Source organism: Cynocephalus volans, chromosome 6 (assembly GCF_027409185.1).
Source record: "Cynocephalus volans isolate mCynVol1 chromosome 6, mCynVol1.pri, whole genome shotgun sequence".
Taxonomy (NCBI): domain Eukaryota; kingdom Metazoa; phylum Chordata; class Mammalia; order Dermoptera; family Cynocephalidae; genus Cynocephalus; species Cynocephalus volans.
This window is the reverse complement of record NC_084465.1, coordinates 14,959,924-14,984,875: the sequence shown is the minus strand read 5'-3', so window position 1 is coordinate 14,984,875 and position 24,952 is coordinate 14,959,924. Positions and strand designations below refer to the sequence as shown.

At 42.9% G+C, this 24,952-nt stretch overlaps 1 pseudogene and 2 gene segments (V, D, J or C); all 3 read left to right on the top strand.

Annotated features, from left to right (window-relative positions):
* Positions 1-227: 227 nt before the first annotated feature.
* On the top strand, positions 228-732 carry LOC134380847 (T cell receptor beta variable 13-like; annotated as a pseudogene).
* Positions 733-6,963: 6,231 nt separating this feature from the next.
* On the top strand, positions 6,964-7,498 carry LOC134380846 (T cell receptor beta variable 10-3-like). The segment is given in 2 exon segments: positions 6,964-7,054; positions 7,158-7,498. Coding segments are annotated over 2 exon segments (390 nt in total).
* Positions 7,499-14,340: 6,842 nt separating this feature from the next.
* Positions 14,341-20,730, top strand: LOC134380845 (T cell receptor beta variable 7-8-like). The segment is given in 3 exon segments: positions 14,341-14,389; positions 14,527-14,838; positions 20,417-20,730. Coding segments are annotated over 3 exon segments (675 nt in total).
* The last annotated feature ends 4,222 nt before the right edge of the window (positions 20,731-24,952 follow it).

The following is a 24,952-nucleotide window of genomic DNA, read 5'->3' as shown; positions in this document are numbered from 1 at the left end:
GCCCTGCCCAGCTCAGCATGGGTAACTCTCCCTGACCTGTAGGAGACTGGACAGAATAGAGGAAGACCTGACACAGCTGAGCCTGTACAGGGGTGCAGGGTGCCTATGGGAGCCTACAGGGACAGTGACATCAGAACAGTGACATCACAGGCAAGTCCTCCAAGCAAAGAAAAGAGGGGACTAACCTCCTGCCTCTCATCCCAGGAGGCCAGTGCCCTGAGTAGGAGATGCCTGGTCCTGTACTGCCTGATGCTGCCTGGGGCACCAGGCTCCTCTTATGTATGACCCTTTGTCTCCTGGGGGCAGGTGAGTCCTGAGAACAGCTGGCATATCCCCTTAAAGCACAGCATTTGGTCATTGCTGGAATATCAAACTCCTCTCTGGGCCAGGGCTTCATCTTCTGTTTCCTTCCTCCACAGGTTCAGTGCATGCTGGAGTCCTCCAGTCCCCAAGACACCTAATCAAGGAAAAGGTGGACAGGCCATTCTGAAATGCCATCCCATCTCAGGACACAAGACAGTGCACTGGTACCAGCAGGCTCTGGGTCAGGGCCTCCAGTTCCTCATTTCGTATTATGAAATGACGCAGAGAGATAAAGGAAACTTCCCTAGTCGATTCTCAGCTCAGCAGTTCAGTGACTACCACTCTGAGCTGAACATAAGCTCCTTGGACCTGGGGGACTCAGCCTTGTATGTCTGTGCCAGCAGCTTGGGCACAGCCCTGCAGACTTAGTGTCTTTCTGTACCCAAACCTTCCTGTGCCAGCTGAGGATGTAATGGGGTGAGGGGGTGGGGTTCCCTCACGGCCTTAGCCAAGCCCCATGAATACTTCTAGTTCTTTCCTAACCCTCTCTCTGCCATAAGGACCTCAGGCAGAGTGCTCTTGAACATTCCAGACCCAGATCCACTGGACGTTCTCACATCTATGCCAGCATTTTCAGTTCCTAGCAGGTGGCAGGAGCTCCTACTCTGTGCTACAGTTTAGGTTCATTACGTGTTTTAATGCAAGGATGGACATTAATGTATCCAATTCATAGAAGTGGAAGATCACAATTTACTGTTTTATAAATAGTGAGTGTATCTCATGGACTTCCTCATCATTTCTAGTATCAGAGCCAGGATCAAAACTATATCCTCATGGCTCCAAAATCCAAGTTATCATAAGTTCCATGGTACTCTCTGGGCATTGGTCCACAAGATGTAGCAGAGCACAATCTCTTCTGTCATAGTTCCATGTAGAATGGGGCTATAATATTTCTTAAACAGGGGCTAAGTGACCAGGGGCATTTCCAGTATATCAGAGGACTCAACCAAGTAAATATAACCTTCTAGGAATTGCAAGTGGAGTTGGGAGTTAATGCAGGGAGTTAGTGCTTATAAACCACTGGATGGTCCAGAGGAGGGAGGGTCTTAGAAGGCTGAAGCACGTGCTCTAATGTCTACCACTAGTGATCAGAAAATCTGAAGTTGCTCCTTTTGCCCAGGTCAGGAACTGCAGGAAACAGCTGAGGTCCTGCAGTAACCAAGTGAGTGATTCACAGGGAAGTGACTGGAGGTCCCTTCCAAATCCACCTCTCTGCTTCTGTTGGATGAAAATGTATTTCTTCTGCTTCCAAATTTTCTGCAAGTATAACTTGTCAAAGGAAGCTGTTTCCAAAAATGTGCTGTCATGAGAATCTGGGAAATGTAGTTTCAAGGCTTCCAGTTCTTGCAATGACATAGAGACAATTGTAGGACATTTAGTGATGCCCAGTGTCGAGAGACAATAGTTAGCACATCCAGCTACACAGCACTGAGATGGAAACTATGAGAATAAATGTTCATTTTTCTGTCATTTTGTTCATAAAAATTATTATAGTTTAGCTGCACTAGTTTAATTGTTGCTCATTTGTTAATTTACTCAATGGATATTTCTGAAATACCTATTGTGTTAAAAAAATATTTCCTGGCTTATGGAAATGAGATTCAATTGAAAACACACACCCCTTTTCTTTAAGAAGTTTAATGACTGGCAATGTGAGATGCCCCAGTTATTCACACATGCATTTATGATGCATGGAAGCCACTTAAATCAGACAGTTCCCAGTCAAGGAACAGAGTACATGCTCAAAAGTGTTGAATGAAGATAATTTATCAAGGGACTGGTGCAGAGGAGCTGACAGGTTTAGGGAAGCCAAGAAGTGGTTGGGGCCCAGGGGTTGCCTGCACAGTGGGCAGCCTGCACAGCTCCTGAACCTGAAGGGAAGGGCTGTGTTACTGCAGCTGCATCAGAACTACAGGGAGAGGCTGCCCAAAGGGAGGGCTCAGTCAGGGCCAGAAGCTTGGGAGACAGGAGGGGGAGGCCCAAGTTCTCTGCACCCTCTCTTGGCCACATTTCAGTCTCTTGCTGGTGCCTCTGACTGGCTAACCCAATGGAAAGCCTGGTAAAGCCCTCTGTAGACACCAGGCTTCTGCAGCCCAGCACAGGTCAGGAGGCCATGGAGGGCAGTGAAGTGGAGGGTGGGCTGCACATGGATAGTCATCAGCACAGCCACTGTCAAATTTATGAGGTGCCCTTTGCAGATGCAGGTGCACGTTTCCTAGTGGACTCAGACACTTTATCTCCACTCTTATGTGAACTTATAGAAAATCCCTCTGTTTATTTCTCATTTGATGTGTGCCATATACTTAGGTGCATTACTTCAATTAATTTCTTAACCTTATATGGTAGAATGATTTACCCACATTTTGGAAGTGGAAAAAAGAAAAGAAAAAATGAACAGATTGTTAGAGAGTTTAGATAATTTGCTAGAGGAGGCACAGCTAACAAATACAGAAGGTCTGCACTCACGATTTTTCTACTTTATGATGGTGTGTTAGTAATATGCGTTCAGTAGAAACCGTACGTCAGAGTTTGAATTTTGATCTCCTCTTGGGCTAGTGGTATGTGTTGTGATATTCTCTAGTGATGCTGGGTGGCAGCAGTCACAACATATAGTCATCCACATGATCAGGAGGGTAAACAACTGACACACTACAGTGTACTGTGTTCTATAAATTATAGCAGACAGTCAACACTTTATTAAAAAATAGGCCTTGTGTTAGAGGACTTTGCCCAACTATAGATTATTGTAAGTGTTTTGAGCGCTTTTAAGGTAGGCCAGGCTAAGCCATATTGTTCCATAACTTAGTTGTATTAAATGTATTTTAGACTTACAATGTTTTAAACTTATTATGTTTTATCTGGATGTAAACACATCCTAAGTCAAGGAGCATCTGTATCAGAACTGGGACTTAATCATAGAACATACTTACTTTCACTAATGCTTTAAATCAGTCTGCCTTTGTGCATTTTAGTAGAGGGAGACAGCTTCAAAATTGGAACATTAACCCAAACATCACTTTCAGATAAGCTGGCTCTAACACAATTCATTGGTATAACATAAAAAGAGAGCTCCAACTTTGGAGAAAAGGAGACCTTGGTGGTTCATATTCTGACCCCTTGAGCTGGTGACTTGAAAAATATTTGGCTGTTTTCTCATTTCTGAAAAGTCCGATAATATGTGTCTTGCAGAGATTTTATACAAGTAAATAAAACAAAGAATCTAATACAAGGTATAGGTGCAAGAAATCTTCCCTCTCTATCTCTATGCACTATGTGCAATCCTGGGTTCACAGGCAAACATAGATGACTTTTGGGCTGCTTGGACTGTGTTACAGACGCAAAGTCATCTGAAATGCACATATAGAAGTCTGATAATTCATTATGTGAAATTAACTATAGAGAGTTTCCTCTTAAGGGAATATGAAAACTTTACAGCACTTCCTGCTTCACACTAAGTATGATATAAATGAAGGTGAGGTGCTTCCAGAAAGTTGTGGTGTCAGAGCAATTGGTGATCACACAAAAGTGCTGATGGAAGAAGGGACAGATTCATTTGAAGTGAGCATCGTAGAGGAGCCTCCAGTGCCTTTTGTCACATCCTCACCGCCCTCCACTGATCGAACCTCAGCTGCAGTGGACAGTTCTGAGCAAGTCCACATTTAGCTCTGCTGACAGTGCCCCTCCTCATGGGCCTGCCAGGGGATCTCTCTCCTTTCTGCCTTGGGGACTTCTCTGATATCACATGAGCCCACGTGTCTTGTATGCAAACACAGAAAGAGCTGCAGGGCTGCTAATGCTCCTGGTGGGACAGGACAGGAGACAAAGCTGCAGGCTCTTCACTCAGGTGGACAATTCTGAGAGGTGTTCTGTGTAAGGTCCTGATGGACTCCATCTCCTGTTGCCCCAACACAAGCTCAATATTGCACCTTTATCCTGGTTTCCTCCTCCCTATTTCATTCTCCCTGCTCTCTTACCCCTACTTCCTGGGACCGTTCTCCAAATAAACTACTTGCGCCTAAGTCCCCATCACAGACTTTGCATTCGGGGCAGCCTAACCTGTGACAGTGATGGGATGAAGTGACCACCTGAAGACCCCTCCCTGCAAGAGAGACCTCCATTTTTCTTTTATTCATTCTGCCATCTGTTCCTTCAAAAATCTCATAATGACATTTATTAACTAATCTTTTCCAAGTTCCTTTTTATTTGTTTTGAATTACAAACAGACTCATGTATGTCTCTGATCCCTTAAAGCTCTGAACTTATTTGTAAGTGGTAAGATTAAGGTTATGTTTTACAGACTTAGGGTCTGCCTGGACTCAGATAGCCATTCATTTCTTTTTTCATTTATTTGACAAACACTTAATGAGGGTAGATGCAGAGTAGATCCAAGTTTTGTGGGGCATGAAGCTTATAAAATTTTAGGGAACTCTTCGAAAAGAAAATACAAAATCCCAAAGTCTTGAAAAGATCCTGTGCAGGTGAGAAGGCTGAGGTTATTCTTCAGTGACTTCACGGCAAATGCACGTATAGCTGTTCACATGCATAGGTGCTGTCGAGGTGCCTGAAAAACAGCAGCACAAAAACCAGACAAAGCTTCAAGATGAGGTGTACATTTCAACAACAGAATATATTCTTTCAATTAATTAATTAAAAAGTAAAGAAAAAGTAGATATTCCTGGTAAATGCTTATCTCCCCAAAGAAGTTGGAGTTTTGTTTGGAATGCTAACATTATTGGTAGGTCACACTTTATTTTGAGGATGGTCCTCAGAACTTTGGGATTCTGTGTGTCCTTTCACAAACCATTTGTTCCCTGGATGGAAAGCTCCCTCTTTTTACCCTGACCCATCCATGGGCAATGGTCTCCTTTGGAGTGTGGCTCTTGGTCTCCTGGGACAGAGCGAGTTCTGGGCATAGATGGAAAATTCCTTCCTGGGCTTGCCAGGCCTCAGCCACAGCCTTTCCATGTGGGTGCTACACTGACTCCCTTCTTCTTGGTCTCTTGTCTGCTTCTGTGTCCTTTCTCAATAGAACATGATTGTAGGAAATACCCATCAAGACAATATCAGGATTGTAATCATAGAAAGAAACCTCACACTGAAGTATGACCTGTATAAGAAATAATAATATGTACGGCTACTGACTAAATGTAATGTTTCCACCTTGTACACATATGGCCCAATCAATATTCTCCCATTTGGTGGGTGTAAATCCTTCTGGATAAACAGGACATTTTCCTGTGTCCCTGGAGGCACCAGACACACGTACTTCTGGGTGAACATCTCATGCACATTCCTAATGAGTCTACTCTTTTCCTCACAGAAAGCACAGCCAGTGGGACTTAGGTGATCCAGTCCCCTGTAGCCTCACCTGGAATGAAAGGAGAAGTCACACCCTTATTAGTCAGGGATCTCCACACAGACAGAACCAATAGGAAGGGATAGACAGATGGATATAGAGAGACAGACAGACAGACGGATGAAGGGTGATTCTTTAGGAGACTTAGCTCACATGACTATGAAGGCTGAGAAGCCCTGCACTATGCTGTCTGCAAGCTGGGGAACGAGGGAGCCAGTAACGTGCCTCAGTCCAGGTCCAAAGGGCTCAGAAGCAGAGAAGCCAACGGTGTAACTCTCAGTATGAGAACAAAGGCTGAGAAACCCGGGCCACTGGGGCAACTGTCAGAGTCCAAAGGCCAAGGAACCTGTTGTTCTGATTTCTCTGGTCAGGAGAAGGGTGTCCCGGCTCCAGAAGAAAGAGAGAGAAATTTGCCTTTCTTCTGTCTTTTTGTTCTCTCTGGGTCCCCAGCCTGTTGGATAGTGCCCACCCGCAGTGAGGGTAGACCTTCATCTCCCAGTCCACTGACTCATAAGCCAGTCTCCATCTGAAACACACTTACAGACACACTCAGGAATAGTTCTTTACCAGCTATAAAGGCACCTCTTAACCCAGTCAAGTTGATATGTAACATTGACCATCACAGTACCCATGAAAACACACAGAGCCTGAGCTTGCGGGGCAGGCTCCTATCTGGTGAATTGATGTGAGACAGCAGAAAATAATTCTTCAAATTGTAATGACCCTGACCCTGAGGCTTTGGAATCTTTCTGGATATAGAAGAGGTTGTCACTGTAGACTGATATCCAATTATCCAGAGTTTAGGCAAAGAGAAGAATTTACTAGTTCAAAATACTTGAAGGTGAACTTCAAGCAGAGAAGTCAAATAAAGCACCAGGACTGTCATGACAATGTCCCTTAGAATACAGGAAAATTAGAAAAATTAAAGCAATACACAAATAAGGAATTGTATCCTAATGGGAATAAAATATGCAGAGAGGAAAACATTTCTTATTAAAATCGGGGAAAGAGCAAAGGAACTTATCAGATTTCTTCAAAAACATTTACCATTTTTTTCCACTCTGAGCTGATAAATTGGGTACATCTTATACATTATTACTATATGTACTACATCATAAGATTATATACAATTGATAACTGACTTGTTCCTGTGGGAAGGAGTATGACAGCCGAGCTCTGCAGCTCAAGCATTTGTCAGGAACAATGACCTCACTGAGTCACTGATAGCCCATGTTCAGTTTCCCCAAACAGGACTGGGAGACACAAGATTCTGCCCTGGACCTGAAATGGGCCCCAGGCTCTTGTTCAGTGTGGCCCTTTTTCTGCTGTGGGCAGGTGAGTGCTGGTCACACGTGGGCTTCTTTCCTGGGAATTCCCAAGACTCCGGTACAAGCCTTTTTCCTGTGACATCATGAGATTCTGTCACTCTCTATTACAGGCTGCATGAATGCTGGAGTCACCCAGAACCCAAGACACAAGGTTACAAGGATAGGAAAGGAGGTGACTCTGAGATGTCACCAGACTAACAACCATGATTACATGTGCTGGTACCGACAGGACCCTGGGCTGGGGCTGAGGATGATCCATTACTCAACTGATGCTGGTATCACTGCAAAAGGAGACGTCCCTGATGGTTATAGCGTCTCCAGATCAAGTAAAGAGGACTTCCCCCTCACGCTGGAGTCTGCCATCCCCTCGCAGACATCTGTGTACTTCTGTGCCAGCAGTTACTCCACAGCGCTGCACGGCTACCTCCTTTCTGTGCATAAAGGGAATTAGAAAAACTGAGGTTGCCCTGTGCTCAGGAGTCCCCGCCCCTCCCCGGCAAGTCCCTGCCTGCATAGGAGTCACAGAGCACTTGCCAGACCAGTGGCCTCAGAGCATGAGCAACGTGAAACCCTACAGCCTACATAAGCCCACAGGGCCCTAGACCGCCCTCTCTCCATTGTTTCTTGCCTCCTCCTCTGCTCCTCTTTCCCTTGCTTATTTTTTCACAGCCACACTGGCCTTCTGGCCATTCCTCAAATACACCAGGCAGACTTCTGCCTTAGGTCTTTGCTCTGACTGTTCCCTCTGCCTGGAATGTTCTTCTTCAAGGCCTCCCATTTAAGGCTCCAATTCTGGCCCTTGAACATATCCTGTGGCACTGTGATATGTCCCAAAGTGTGCTTCCATTTTGGAGATTAGCTGGAAAGACTCAACGGATATGGCACAGAGTTGTAGTCATGGCTAAAACATATCAATGTAACATTTATAAATACTCAGCCACAGATCATAGAGGGAAGAGACACAGGTAGAATCTAGAAGAATCTACAGGCAGGATCCCTTATGATCTCTTCCTTCCAGGAGGGCCTTGCAGAGCTGACTCTTCCTCAGCAACAAAACAGCAGCCACATGTGCTCAGTGTTCTGCCAAGGGAGCCGTTAGATACCCAGCGCCCAAGAGGTTTTATCAGGGGCAGGTCATGTTGGCACCTGCTGCCTAGCACCTACCAGAAATCCAGACCCCAGAAGGAAATCCAGTGTTCAGTACAACATTATTTGCACCAACAGTCTAGGCAAAATGAGTCACCGTTCTCTGTTAGGAAAGGTTTTATATCAGTGCAGGGAAGGGTTACCAGCCATGTTTCCAATGCCAGCCAAAGGCCAGCATTGTAAGCAGGACTTTCTAAGCACCACAGTCTCAAGCCCACTGGGTCAAGTGTCTTCTTCACAGTCACCCTTCAACTCTCCTTTGCCACTTGATGAACCTGGAAGCTACACGGTACAGTTGCCAAGTTACAATTTGGAAGCATCCAGGCTCACTGGGTCATCATGTGGTGGACAACCACTGAAGAAAGCTGCTTGTGCCCTGCTGGGCATTGTGGTCATGGGAAGTGAGACTTCACAGAACTCAGCCACTGAAACAATGGGATCTGTTTTTATTGAAAAGGAAAGCAGAGCTCTCCTTTTCTAACATAGTAAGTGTCTAAAATGAGTATAAAATTCTCATTACTTAGTAAGTAAAAGACAACATAATAAAACAACAATGCTTAATTAAAATAGGTTATTCACAGAAGAGAAAACATGAATTATCACTGCATATGTGAATAGCTTCTCAACCTTACTTAGAATCAAAGTATTGCAAACTGAAACAATGTTATGACTTCAAACTGCCCAGACTGGAAAATTTTCAGAAGATTGACAGTTCTAAATGTGAGTAGAGAGATGGCCTCCAGGAAGCTGTCTTATACTACAAAAGAAAATTAGAACTATATCAGAAACCCTTTGTGGGATACACTCTAAGATCAATTGTCAATGCATTTAAATCACTTGGGTTCCTTTCGCTGTTCTATGATGAAAATTTAGTTGTCTATATTTATTTTTGCCCTTTTAAAGTAGATTTTTTTAACTTTTTAAAAATTGTGGTCACATAGGTTATTTAACGTAGGTTACACACACACACACACACACACACACACACACACACACACACACACACAAAACAGTTTTCTATCACTTTAAGTTTATAATTCAGTCATTTAGGACAAGTGCATTCACAATATTGTCGAGCCATCATCACTGTCTATTTTCAAAACATTTTTTTTCATCATCTCAGACAGAAGCTCTGAGCCCTCTTATCAGTAACTTCCTATTCCCTTTACCCCTCAGCCCCTGGTAACCTCTAATCTACCTTCTGTCTATATGAATTTGCCTGTTCTAGATAGTTCATATATGTGGAATCATATAACAGTTTTTCTTTTGTATCCGGTTTCTTTCACTTTGCACATGCTTTCAAAGTTCAGTCATGTTGCAGCATGTGTCAGAATTTCACTCCTTTATGTGAGTAAAGAACATTCCATTCAAGATATCTGCTACATTTCATTTATTTGCTTATCAGTTGATGCACATTTGGGTTGTTTCCACCTTTTGGCTGTTGTGGATAATGCTGCAATACTCACTGGCCTGCAGGTATTTATTTTTTCTCTGTTTTCAGTTTGTTTGGATATATACCTAGGAGTAGAACTGCTGAGTCATATGGTAATACTATGTTTATCTTTTTGAGTAACTGCCAAACTGTTTTGCAGCAGCTGAACCATGAAGTTCAAAGTTCTGTCTGTGAATCAAAACATGTTATCTACTTCTAAGATACAATGGTGGGACAAGCAAAGGTACATATTCCCATTCAAAAGGGAGAAATAGGCCAAAAGAAAAGGGTTACAAGTTCCAGACAAGTCTGAAAACCACAGGGCGGGCATTAAATCTTACAGCTGGTGAATCTTATACCTTGACTCCATGATTGGTGTCTTCTGCAAGCTGGTGTGGGGACTGGGTCCCCAAATCCTCAGACAACTCTTCTCCTATGGCTTTTCTGGTCTCAGGCTACACTTCAGCTCTCCCAGACTGGCGTTGCACTCTGGTAGCTCCACAAGCTTTGGGTCTCTATGGCGGTCCTGCTCTCATAGCTCTACTAGGCTTGGCACTGTTGGGGTTTCTCTACTGCAACTCTGACCCCTGTGCTTCCATTCAACATTGCTCTAGCGGTGAATGTGGTGAATCTGCCCTTGCAATAGATCTTTCCCTGGGCCCCCAGACTTTTCCATACATCCTTTGAAATCAGGATGAACAGTCCCAAGCCTTCAGAGCTCTGGCATTCTGTGAGCCTGCAGACTTGTTAACATGAGGACCCCACCAACGTTTCCAGCTTATATCTTTCAAAGCTGTGGGCACGTCTGAGGCCAATTTAGCCAAGGCTGCAGCAGCAGGGGTATGACAAGCAGCATCCCGAGGTGGCCCAGGGCAGTGAGCCTGTGGAGGGCGCTGTTCAGGCCTGTTCCCCAAGACCATTCTGTCTCCCTAGGCCTTTGGGCCGGAAATGGAAGGGTTGGCCCCAGAGGCTTCTGTAATGCCTTCAGGGCCTTTTCCCTTTCTCTTGACAATCCCCTTCCTTTGTATTAATCTTCTTAGCACCATTGCATTTTCCTTCTGAAAATGTTTCTGCTTCTCTACCACATGGCCAGGCTGCAAATTTTCCAAATCTTTACTCTCTGCTTCCCTTTTAATCTCTGGCTTTACATCATGCCTTTTCTGCCATAACTCAGTGTAGGCTGTTGCAAGTAGCCATGCAGCATCCTGAATGATTTTCTGCTTAGAAATTTCTTCCACCAAATACTCTGGTTCACAACTCTCAAGTTTCAACTTCCACAAAGTCCTAGGGCATGGACAAAATGCAGCCAGTTGCCAGCTCATAGCAAAGGTGATCTTTGCCCCAGTTTCCAATAAATCCCTTCTCATTTACATCTGAGACCTTCTCAGAAAAGACTTTACTGTTCATATTTCTATCAGCATTCTCCTTGCCACTACGTAATCAGTCTCCAAGACATCCCAAACTTTCCTTCATCTTTTTGTTTTCTTCTGAGTCCTCCAACTTCCTCCAAACTTTGCGTAACACCTAGTTCCAAAGCTGCTTCCACATTTTCAAGGATTTGTTATAAGCAACACCCCACATCTCTGGTACCAATTTTCTGTATGAGTTTGTTTCTGTTGTTTATAACAAAATACACAATGGATACTACTGAGCTATAAGAAAAAGTGATATACTATCATTTGCAGCATCATGGATGAAATTGGAAACCATCATGCTGCAGTTTCTGAAGCTGGGAAGTCCAAAGTCCTAACCACCTTTGCGAAGCCTGTCTCCATTACTGACAACCAACTACATGACTTCTATCACTGGAGTAGTTTTGCTCAGTCATCGTTTTAATGGAAATTTAAAACCTCTATTCATTAAAACACTTTCATTTTAGTACATGACTAAATATTCAAGAGAGTGTGGTGCTTGTAGAAAATTTTATGTTTATTAAGTGTTTAAACCCATGTGAGTTACCTGATCCATGTCAGGGACAATCCTATCTGGAGACAGAGGTTGTGTGGAAATGACTGTCTAAAGTCTCCCCAGTTGGGAGAGGCTGGTTTCTCAAAAACTTATGTATTTTCATTCTTTTTTATTATTATCCACTTATTCACTCAAATTATTTTACATAATTATCTTTGGCAAAGTGTTAGTCACCTTAAAGGATGTGACTTGGAGGGCCCATCAGACAACATGCATCTGGGCTTTGTATCCACACACAAGGATGCAGGGGCCAAGCAAAGCCCAGGCAACAGAGATGACACTGAGAGAAGACACCACACTGGGAGAAGGTTCTTCTTGCCTTGACCCCAAGTGCCCAACCATAAAACACCATCTCTGAGCTAGAATATTCTTCTTTCTGTTCTGATCTGACACCAGACTCCTGTGCTTTGTGTCCCTCTGTCTTCAAAGGACAGGCACAGACTTGGAACCCACTCATGGGCTCGCTGGAGCCCAGTGTCACAGCTTCAGGTGTGGGTACAGCATGAGGCACCAATTGTCTCTGGCAGGAATTTCTGTGTCCTCTCTTCAGCTTCACAGATACTGAGTGACCAGGACCCCAGACATGTGCTTGGGCTAAAGGAAAGCAGCACCTGGGAGATGAGCATGTGAAACACCAAATCAAGTACTCAGGCCCTGCTGTGTCACTTATTTGCAGGCATTTTCTTCAAACATTGTTAAGATTTTTAAGATCACAAGAGTAGAATACCAAACCAAGTGCGGGGTCCTTCTAAGTGTGGGACTCTGGGAGAAAAGATACAAAGTTTAAGCTCCTTTATATTTGTTACATAATTAGTGGCAGGCATCCTGCACCAAGGCATATGCCCCAAGACTTACGATGTCACAAATGAAAACAGAGCATTTTTCCTTAACCTGGAGTCTACCATCTTTCCCCAAGTCCCCCCACATCTGTACACCTTTGTACCAACAGGTCATCTGCAGTGCTGTGCAGCCACCATTCTCCACAAAGCCAGGTAGGTCACCAATGGGAGGTCTACCTGCTGCGGTCTCACCCCAAGCTCAGGAAGCAGGTGCTCTGGGTGGCCAGGAAGGTGCTCTAGCCACATTAGGCAGGTGTCCTATCTGTCAGTCAGTTGACAAGAAACAGAGCAAGATGATTCCTCAAAGGTTGATGAGGCTGCCCCTGGGATTTGGAAACCAGAAACTAGAAACCAGAAACCAGAGGGAATCATCGCAGGCAGAAGATGTTAACAGGATTGTGGTCAATTAAGCAAAGTAGAAAAGGATACTTGAAGAAGTACTTGGGACAAAGGAGTCATAAAAGGCATCAGGAAGCCATAAGGATTTTCCCTAAGATTCTAGACTACAGAAATACTTAGTTCAAACCAGTGTATTAGTGAGGAATTATATCATCGCAGGAATTAAGTATACATGGACTTACAAATTGTTTTACAAAAAGTCAAGAAAAACCTGTAAGGCTTGTGTCAATTCAGACAAGTGCATTCGTCCCATTCTAAGCTGTTCACTTGCACATTTACTTCAGATGTGACCCTCTGCGGAAAGGGGCGTGGCCCCTGGTGTCAGGAAGGCTCTGGGGCCCAGGCAGGGAGAGGGAGGTCTCAGAATGACGCCTTCCAGGGCCCCTTCCCTTTTCATCAATGCCCAGACCCAGAAGGTCCTTCTGTTCTTCCTGGCACTGCCATGAGTGTTGGCCTCCTGTGCTGTGTGGCCTTTTGTCTCCTGCAGGCAGGTGAGGCCTTCGTGGGCTCCCCATTGGTTTCCAGGTCCTAGCACCAAACATTACACTGGAGCTGTGGCATCAGCTTTTTTCTTCTCTGCAGGTCCGGTGAATGCTGGTGTCACTCAGAACCCCAAATTCCAGTTTCTGGAGACAGGACAGAGTGTGACACTGAGATGTACCCAGTATATGAACCATGACAACATGTACTGGTATCGACAGGATCCTGGGCTGGGGCTGAGGCTGATCCATTACTCATACGGTGTTGACAGCACTGACAAAGGAGATGTCCCGGATGGCTACAGTGTTTCCAGATCAAGTAAAGAGAACTTTCCCCTCACTCTGAAGTCTGCCACCCCCTCGCAGACATCTGTGTACTTCTGTGCCAGCAGCTACTCCACAGTGCTGCACGGCCGCCTCCTCTCTGCACATAAAGGCAGAGGAGGCTCTGCACCCTGACCTCAGTGACCCCCTTGGCAGAGATCTCAGCACTGGGAACCTGGGGAAATGATCCCAGGAGATAAAAATGTGATGCAATACATGAGAAACCAATTGAACTTAATAGTCGTGTTGAGCACATGTGAGTGGCACAATGGACGAGACTGTGACAGAAACAGGGATGCTCACAGGACTCCCTGACCTGCTGAGAAGACATCAGGTTCACTCCCTGGTGTCCTGTATTGGAAGTGCTGTTGACACATCTTAGTGAATGTGCCCTGCAGATGGAGGAGTGATTGTTTGGTCAGAAGATAAATTCAGTGACGCAATGTGAGACCTCTGTGTCCAGACAACTCTGGAGCCAAAAGTGATGGTCTATGAATTTATTTTGTTTATAAGGAGCTTATAGATATTTAAATTAGTCATTCATGTATGCTGTTACATAAATCTTGTGTTAATGAGGACGTGGAGATTGGTAGAGGAAGTGCTGTCACTGTGGGAACTGCCCTGCGGGACAAAGGACACCCTCCTTCTGGGCTCTTGCAGAGAAGGGCCTGATCTGAGAAACCTCCCATTTAGCTCCATCCCTGCCATGGGCTCCAGGCTCCTCTGCTGTGTGGCCATCTGTCTGCTGGGGGCAGGTGAGTGTGCATGTGTATGTGTGCACCTGTATTTGTGTGTGCATGTGTGTATACACACATGTGTGCACATGTGTGTGTGCACATGGTGATGACTATAATTGTTTTCCTCATTCTGTCTCCACCTTCTGTCTCCACAGATCACACAGGTGCTGGAGTTTCCCAGTCCCCCAGGTACAGGGTCACAGAGAGGGTACAGAATGTAACTCTCAGGTGTGATCCAGTTTCTGGTCATGCAACACTTTATTGGTACCGACAGATCCTGAAGCAAGGCCCAGAGTTTTTGATCTACTTCCAAAATAAGGACACACCAGACAAATCGGGAATGCCTGATGACCGCTTCTCTGCTGAGAGGCCTGACGGCTCATTCTCCACTCTGAAGATCCAGTCCGCAGAGCAGGGGGACTCGACTGTGTATCTCTGTGCCAGCAGCTCAGCCACAGTGTGGCACGGTCCCCTCCTCCCTGCCCACAAACCCTCATGTGCTCAGCTGTCCTCACAGTGCTCAGAATACCTGCTCTTCCCTCATCAAGGGGGACAAATGCATTTGGGGTATCAGTTTGTTCTGCTAGTAGGAGGTCAAGAAATAACCTCTGAAATACTAGAACAGGCTACACTGGGTAGTAATAATTGTGGTTTATGGATTCTAGGAATCCTATATATGGTTCAAGATTCTAAAAGCGGGAGTGAACACTGGAGCTTACGCTCAGGGATAGTGATCAAGTAAATTTCCTTAATAAAAATACAAAGTTTCAGCACATTAATAAAAAACTATTTCTGAGTGTCAGTAATTTACATCTGTACTATACCCAGGAGTCAGCCAGCCAGAACCAAATAAAATTAAGGCTATTTGCAGCTACCAACTATAAAGAAAAAATTAGAACCCTTAGTAAGAATTACCACTGAAATTAATGATTCAGAAATAACTAGCATACACAATAAAGCTCATTAACAAATGTTTATGTAGCTCTTTAAAATCTTTTTGACAATCCTGCAGTAATTCTGTGTTGAATTCCCTTCTTCAGTCTAAATCTTTCTAGAAATGTAATGTAAAATTTACTTGGTTTCATGAGATACTGAGAAAGTGTTAATGGAAAGTTATTTAAAGAAGATCCAAGTAACAACCACACCAAACATTCAGGAGTCTTTGAGGTTTCTAAAGTAGTTGTACCAAGTTACACTCTCACCAGAGGCATATGCAAGTTTGGGTTGGCTCTCTCTCTCTCTGTCTGTCTCTGACTCTGTCTCTCTCCATAGGTTACTTTTTCACTCTCTTAATGGTGTCTGTTGAAAAAAAGAAAACTTTAAGATACAATCATTTTATTTTTTCCCCTTATTGGTTAGCATTTTATATTTTGATATCCTGATTAGGAAATATTTGCCTGTTTCAAAATGATCATTTAAAAAAATAATTTCATCTGAAACCTTTGTATTTTCAGCCTTTCACACTAAGATATGTAATGCACCTGTAATTAATTCTCTGCATAGGATGTAAGGAGGGGATCAAATACATGTGTATACATGTGTATGAGGGGTCTGGTTTTTTGGGTCCTATCCTGTTGCATTGGTCTGTTTTGTCATTTCCTGCACCAGTAACACAGTTTTATTTTCTATAGCTTTATAATAGTTTTCAATGTCTGGTAGTTTAATGTTTCAAGCTTTTTTCTTTTTAACATGCGTTCTTGACCACTCTTGACCCTTTTCATTTTTTATATGTATTTTTAAATCAGCTTGCCAAATTCTTTATGAGAAAAAAAAAATGTCTGCTGGTAATTTTTTTCTTCTTGTTTCCAACACACTTAAGCTAAGAATATTAATAGGAATACAAAAACATATTGCACCCCAAAATATAAAATACACAATATGTGGTATCTAACCAAAGATTAAAGGCATGTAAAGAAGCAGCAAAAATGACCCATTATGGGGAGAAAAAATAATCAATACAAACCAACCCAGAAATGACAAATTACAGACAAACATATTTAAACAGTTATTATAACAGTGGTCTTTATGTTCAAAGTTTTGTAGAGATGAGGAAGATATAAAAAGATTCAAATCTAACTTCTAGAAATAAAAATAATAATGCTGGTGATGTAAACCACACTAGGTGGAATTAAGAGCAGATTATACATTACAGAAGAAAATATTAATGAACTTGTAGATGTAACAATAAATCATAATGAAACACAGAAAGAAAAAGTTATCAGTTAGCTGTGGGGCAACTTTCAGTAATTTAATATATAATTGGAAACCCAAACAGCAAATTTTTTAAGTTTAAATTTCTTTAAAAGATAATTGATTTCTTACAGCAAAATATTTCCAATATAGTGCAGGGTTTATAACAGACACAATATTAAAATCTACATCAACAATAGCATAAATACAGGAACAGATAAATAAATATCATACCATTGTGAGGTGTCATGATTTATGCAAAGACACTTAATGGTAGATTTTTTAAAGATAAAGATGTATGCTGTAACCCATAGAGCAACCACTAAAAGAGCAAAAGTCGGACTTATAGCTAATTAGCCAGCAAAAAAGAACAGAATCATAAAGATGTTCAAATAATCTACGAGAAGCCATCAAAAAAAGAAAAAAAGAAAAAAGAAGAAATGTAACCAATCTAAAACAAGTAGCAAGATGATACAAGCAAATGTAATCAGATCAGCAACTACATCAAATCCACACAGTATAAATGCCCCAATTAAAAAACATAGATTGTAATATTCATTAAAAAAAATAAGTATATGTTGCCTACCAGAAATGCACTGTAAACATAAACACTCAGAATGTAATACATTTAAGGATGGAACAAGATATGCCATGCAAATGCTAATCCAAGAAAGCTAGAGTAGCTGTATTAATATGGACAAAGTCAATTTCAGAGCAGAGAATCTTATCTGGGACAAATAAAGTCATATCTTAGTTACAAAACAGCCAGTCTATTGAGAGGGCATAGCAATCATGAATATTAATGTATCTAAAAACAGAGCCTCAAAACAGTGAAGAAGAAACAGATAAAACTGCAAGAAATAGATAAATCCATAATTATGGTCAGAGATTTCAATACACTTCTTTTAGTTACTGGTTTAACCAGATGACAAAGACAAAATATCAGTAAGAATATAGAAGACATGAATAAAAAACTATCAACCAAGATATCTTGATTGACATTTACGAAATAGTCAACCTCAGAGCCGCATACATAAGATGCTCTTTTCCAGTGCAGAATACTATGCCTCACTCTGGGCCATAAAATAAGTAACAATATATTTGAAGGTATTCAAGTCAAAACAAGAGTGTTCTCTGATCATCGTGGAACTAAATTAGAAATTAATAACAGAAAGATCTCTGGGGAAAAAAATCCCAAATACTTTAAAATAAATAATTTTGTAAATAAACTTTCGAGCAAAGAATAAATCAAAAGGGAAATCAGAAACCGTTTTAAACTGAATAAAAATTAAAATATAATATATCGATATTGGTAGGATGCCACCCACTGGAGCAGCCCCTAGGAAGGAAATGAAAGAACAGGGAATAATTCCCATTCATTCTGAGGCAGCATTGCTCTGATACCAAAACCAGGCAGAGATATTGCTAAAGAAGAAAACTAGAGACCAATACCCCTTATGAACATAGATTCAATGATCCTTTTTAAATTACAGCATATTGAGTCCAACAATATCTAAAAAGGATAAGGCATCATGATCAAATGGGTTTCTCTCAAGAAGGCAGAGATGGTTTAACATTCAAAAAATAATTTATGTAATTTACCTTATCAGTACTAAAAAGTAAAAACCATATTATCATATCTATAGATGCCCCAAATTTATTTGACTAAATTCAATATCCACTTCTGATAAAAACTCATAATAAGCTTGGAGTAATAGGAAACTTCCTTTACCTGATAAAGGGCATTTATGCAAAACCTATGGTTAAATTGCAGACTATTTCTGCAGGTAAACTGTGGTCAGACAAAGATACATTATACTTCTTAGATCAAACACTCAAAGTAGCACAAAGAGGGAGGAAAATAGTCTTTTCAACAAATGGTGCTAAAAAAACCAATATATCGGCATGGAAAAATAATGAATCTCAATCCTTAACTCAGTGCAAAAACCAGCCATGGGCAAACTACAGCCCAGGAGCCAAATCTGGTGCCTTTCTGTTTTACACAGCCCAGGATCTATCAATGTTTTGTTTGTTTGTTTGTTTGTTTTTTGTTTTTTTACATTTTCAAATGGTTGAAAGAAAATAAAAAGGGTATCTTGAGACATGAAAATTACACATAATTGAAATTTCGGTATTCATAGGTAAAGGTGCATTAGAACATAGCTACACTCATGTATCTGCGAATTGTCTGTGGTTACTTTTCCACTACAGTGACAGAGGTGAGTAGTTCGGACAGAGACTGCATGGTGCACAAAACCTACAATGTTCACTATCTGACCTTTGCAGAAATTTGCTGACCCTTTCCATAAATAAAAATTAATAAGGTGTGGACCAAAGTCCTTCATGATCTAAAAACTAGAACTCTAAAGCTTCTGGGGAAAAAACATAGCAGACTCTCTTTATGACTGTGGGGTAGGTAAAGATTTCTTACAGAGGACAAAAAATGTTCTAACCATAAAAAAGTAAATGGTTCTTTATCAAATTTTTAAAAAGTTCACCAAAATTTCATTAAGAAGAAATATATACATATATGAGAAAGTAGTTGTATCCGTATTATAAAGAATTCCTACAAATCAATCACAAAGAAGCAAAATAAAACAAAACAAAAAACAAACACACAAAAAAGCAGACAGGGTGTTCACAAAGGAGAGTATACAAGCAGGCAGTTGCCACTTCATGGCACTTATGAGTTTATTTCTCCAGATGCTTAGAAGATTTTTGGCTGACAGAACTCCAGTGTCAGCCCCTCCAGACATTAGCTACAGTTAAAGAGAGCATTTCCCCAGGCCCACCCCATTCCAACTGCAGCTGGCTTCTGAGGCCTGGTTGGTATCTCCCTCCCTATGCACTGATGATGAGCGTTGGAATGTTTATTCCCTTGCTTCAAAAACATGTTTGCTTCACGCCTCCCTCACAACCACATGAAAAGTCGAGTCTGAGGCAGATAAACCACAAATCAGCAAGAGTTGTGCTGTGTCCTAGATCCTGATGCCTAATCTAGAAAGCACCAGCCTCCTTGGAAGACTCAACAGAGCCACACGCTAGTGACTGTGTAAATGGCCACTTGAGGGCACTGTGGATCCACTGAGTGAGCTGCTGATTGCTCTGTCTGGGGAAGGAGGGTTAAGGGAGACGGTCTTAGCTTGGTGCCTGCATCAGAGATATTACTTGATGAACTAGAGGTACTGCTGGCACAGGAGGGGTTAACTTGAGTCTTCTCTCATCAACTGATGTGCAGGTGTGTTCTCATGGCAGGGAGCCAGGACCTGCAGCCTTGCCTGGGTAGAGATCTCTCTGGAGCCTCCATTTGATGGGGAGCGTGAAGAGGCTTCAGTGGGGCAGCCTGGATGACCCAGCCCAGGTGTGGACAGTGGAGCACCTGCCTCAGAGGAAAATCAGAGAAGCTGTGGGGGGTGGACGTCTGCCCCAAACTCTTCCTTGCCCAGCTCAGCACAGCCAGCAAACCCTGTGCTGCAGGAGGCTGGACAGAATGGGGGAAGACCTGACACAGCTGAGCCTGTACAGGGGTGCAAGGTGCCTATGGGAGCCTACAGGGATGGTGACATCAGAACAGTGACATCACAGGCAAATCCTCCAAACAGAGAAAAGGGAGGAGCAAACTCCTGCCCTCTCATCCCAGGAGGCCAATGCCCTGAGTAGGAGATGCCTGGTCCTGTCCTACCTGATGCTGCTTGGGGCACCAGGCTCTTCTGCTGTGTTACCCTTTGTCTTCAAGGGGTGGGTAAGTCCTGAGCACAGCAGGGATATACCCTGAATCCACAGTTTTTGGTGGTTGCAGGAATATGAAATTTCTCCCTCGCCCAAGGCTTCAGCTTCTGTCTCTTTCCTCCATAGGTTCAGTGCATGCTGGAGTCATCCAGTCCCCAAGACACCTAATCAAAGGAGAAGGGGGACAGACCATTCTGAAATGCCATCCTGTCTCTGGACACAACACCGTGTCCTGGTATCAGCAGGCTCCGGGTCAGGGCCTCCAGTTCCTCATTTCGTATTATGAAAAGACGCAGAGAGATAAAGGAAACTTCTCTAGTCGATTCTCAGCTCAGCAGTTCAGTGACTACCACTCTGAGCTGAACATGAACTCCTTGGAGCTGGGGGACTCAGCCTCGTATCTCTGTGCCAGCAGCTTGGGCACAGCCCTGCAGACTTAGTGTCTTTCTGTACCCAAACCTTCCGGTGCCAGCTGAGGATGTAATGAGGTGCGGGAGTGGGGTTCCCTCACGGCCTTAGCCAAGCCCCATGAATGCTTCTAGTTCTTTCCTAACACTCTTTCTGCCCTGCTGAGCTCAGGCAGAGCACTCCTGAGCATTCAGGTCCCAGATCCACTGGATGTCTCACATTTCTAACAGTATTTTCCAGTTCTGAACAAGTGTTAGGAGCTCCTACTCTGTGCTAGAGGGTGGGTACATATACGTTTTTTAATGCAAGGACATTAAGTGTATCCACTTCACAGATGCGGAAGATCTCAGTGCAAAATTTATTGTACAGGGAGTGTAGCTCATGAACCTCCTTATTACTTCACATTTACAACTATCACAGCCAAGATCAAAACTACAACTTCATGCTTCCAAAACCAAAGTTATCTAAAATCCACGGTATTTCCTGGACATTGGAACACTGTCTTTTCTATTTTGACACCAGCTGAGCTGCAGTGGGAAGTCACACATTATGGGATGGAGTTACTATGGCTTATTGTCTGCCAACTTCTAGGACATGGAACTTCAAGCTAGAGAATGCCTGTCCTGTCATAGTTCCATATAGGATGGGGCCATGATATCTCCTAAACAGGGGTTAAGTGACCGGAGGAATTTCCAGTGCATCAGAGGACTCAGCCTAGGGAACAGAACCCTCTAGGAGTTGCAAGCAGAGCAGGAATTAATACAGGGAGTTAGTGTTTATAAATCACTGGACAGTCCAGAGGAGGGAGGGTTTCAGAAGGCTCAAGCACGTTGTCTCAGGTCCACCACTAGCGATCAGAAAATCTGAACTTGTTCCTTTTGTCCAGGTCAGGAACTGCAGGAAACAACTCAGAGTAACAGAGGTCCTACAGTGACCAAATGAGTGATTCACAGGGAAATGACAAGAGGCCATTGCAAATCCACCTCCCTGTTGCTGTCAGATGAAAATGTCATTTTCTTTCTTCCAAATTTTCTGCAAGTATAACTTGTTGAAGGAGGCTAACTTTCCAGAAACATGCTGTCATGAGAATCTGGGAAATGTAGTTTCAGGGCTTTCAGTTCTTGCAGTAACTGGAGGACATTTGAACATGCTCGTAGCCAAGAGACGATATATAGCACATCCAGTTACACTGCGCTGAAATGGAGCGTCTAAGAGCAAACTTCCATTTTTCTGTCATCTTTGTTATTGCGGTTTAGCTGTAGTAGATTTACTGTTGCTCAGTTGTTAATTTATTCAATGGATATTTCTGAAATACCTAGTACTGTGAAAAAAATTCCTCGGCTTATGGGAAATGAGATTAATTGAAAACGCACACCACTTGTCATCAAGAAGTGTAAATCTGTCAATATAAATTGTCCCCAATTATTCCTACATTCATTTACAATGTACAGAAGCCACTTGAATCAGACAGTTTCCTGGCAGGGAACAGAAAGCATGCTCAAAAGGGTCGAATGAAGATATTTTATCAAGGGACTGGTGCAGAGGGGCAGACAGGTTTAGGGAAGCCAAGAAGTGGTTGGGGGCCCAGGGGTTGCCCGCACAGTGGGCAGCCTGCGCAGCTCCTGAGCCTGAAGGGAGGGGCTGTGTTACTGCAGCTGCGTGAGAGCCAAGGGGAGAGGCTGCCCAAAGGGAGGGCTCGGTCAAGGCCAGAGCTTGGGAGATAAGATGGTGAAGCCCTGAATCTCAGCACTCTCTTGGCCACCCTTCAGTCTGTTGCTGGTGCCTCTGACTGGCAAACCCAATGGAAGGCCTGGATAATGACCTCCGCAGACATCAGGCTTCTGGAGCCCAGCACAGGGCAGGAGGCCATGAAGAGCACTGGAGTGGAGGGTGGGCTGCACACGGAGAGTCACCCGGACAGCCACTGTCAAACGTATGAGGTGCCCTTTGCAGAGGCAGGCGCACATTTCCTAGTGGACTCAGAGGCTTTAATTCTACTCTTATTATGTGAACTTATAGAAAATCCCTCTATTTATTTCTCATTTGATCTGGGCCATATACTTAAGTACATTATTTCAATTAATTTCTTAACACTATAAGGCAGACCTATTTATCCACATTTTAGAAGTGAAAAAACAAACAACCACAAAAAACCCAGATTGTTAGAGAGTTTAGATGATTTGCTAGAGGAGGCACAGCTAACACATACAGAAGGTCTGCACTCACGATTTTTCGACTTTAAGACTGTGTGTAAGCCACATCTATTCAGTAGAAACCATACTTCAGAGTTTGAATTTTGATCTCCTCCTGGGCTGGTGGTATGCGGTGTGACATTCTCTGGTGATGCTGGGCAGTAGCAGCCACAGCTCCCAGTCATCCACGTGATCAGAAGGGTAAACAACCAATACTCTACAGTGTACTGTGTTCAATAAGTTATATGAGACAGTCAATACTTTATTATAAAATATGCTTCATGTTAGATGACTTTACCCAACTGTAGGCTAAAGCAAATGTTCTGAGCATGTTTAAGGTAGGCCAGGTTAAGCTATCATTTTCGGTAGGTTAGGTGTATTTAATTTATTTTTTACTTAAGTATTTCAATTTAAGATGGTTTTATCAGGACGTAACCCCATCGTAAAATCAGAAGTATCCATATCAGAACTGGGGTTCAATTATAGAACATACTTTCACTAATGCTTTAAATAAGTCTGCCTTTACACATTTTGTTATAAGGAGACAGATTCAAAATTGGAACATTAGCGCAAATGTAACTTTCAGATGAACAGGTTCTTACACAATTCATTGGCATAACATCTTTCACCTGGGTGCCTACGTTCTGAAGAAAAAAAGATCTCCAGCTTTAGAGACAAGGAGACCTCAGTCATTCATATTCTGACCCCTCAAGCTGGCGACTTGAAAAATATTTAGATATTTTCTCATTTGAATACTGAGTCCCATAATAAGATACAGAGACTTTATACAGGTAAATAAAACAAATAATCTAATACAAAGTATTGGTGTAAGAAATCTTAACTTCCTATAACTCTGACAAATTTCTAGTCTAGCACCATTATGTACTACGTGCAGTTCTGGGATCAAAGGCAGACGTGGATGACTTTTTGGCTGCTTTGACTGTGTTACAGACGCAAAATCATCTGAAATGCAGATATAGGAGTCTGATCATTCATTATGTGAAATTAACTAAAGAGTTGCCTCCTGAGGGAATATGAAAACGTTACCTGTTACAGTACTTCCTGCTTGATACTGTATGACATAAATGATACACATGAAGGTGAGGTGCTCCCACGCAGTTGTGGCTTCAGAGCAATTGGTGATCACAAAGAAGAGCTGATGGAAGAAGGGACAGATTCATTCTAAGAGAGAGCATCATAGAGGAGCCTCCAGGGCCTTCCGTCACCTCCTCACCGCCCACCGCTGATCCAGCCTCAGCTGCAGCGGACAGTTCTGAGCAAGTTCACATTCAGCTCTGCTGACAGTGCCCCTCCTCATGGGCTTGCCGGGGTCTCTGCTTTCTGCCCTGGGGACATCTCTGATATCACATGAGCCCATTTGGCCTGTACAAAAACACAGCCAGAGCTGCTAATGCTTTTGGTGGGACAGGACAGGGGACAAAATCTACGATGTCTTCACTCAGGTGGACAATTCTGAGAGGCGTTCTCTGTGAAGTTCTGATGGACTCCATCTCCTGTTACCCCAACAGAAGCTCAATATTGCACCTTTATCCTGGCTTCCTCCTCCCTATTTCATTCTCCCTGCTCTCTTACCCCTACTTCCTGGGACCGTTCTCCAAATAAACTGCTTGCACCTAAGTCCCCGTCACAGACATTGCATTTGGAGCAGACTAACCTGTGACAGTGATGGGATGAAGTGACCATCTGAAAACCCTTCCCTGCAAGAGAGACCTCTGTTTATCCTTTATTCGTTCCACGATCCATTCCTTCAAAAGTCACATAATGACATTTATGAACTCATCTTTTCCAAGTTCATTTTGATTTATTTTGAATTCCCAACAGACTCACATGTGTCTCTGCTCCCTTAAAGTTCTGAACTTGGTTTTCCCCCTTTTTTCCCCTTTATTTATTTTTATTGTTAACAAAGTTGATTGTACATATCTGTGGGGTTCAGAGTTGAACATCAATACTCGTGTGCAATATGTGATGCATATATCAGAATAATTATTATATCCAATAATATTCATTATTATTGCTATTTGTGGCCCTTATGCATTCCTCT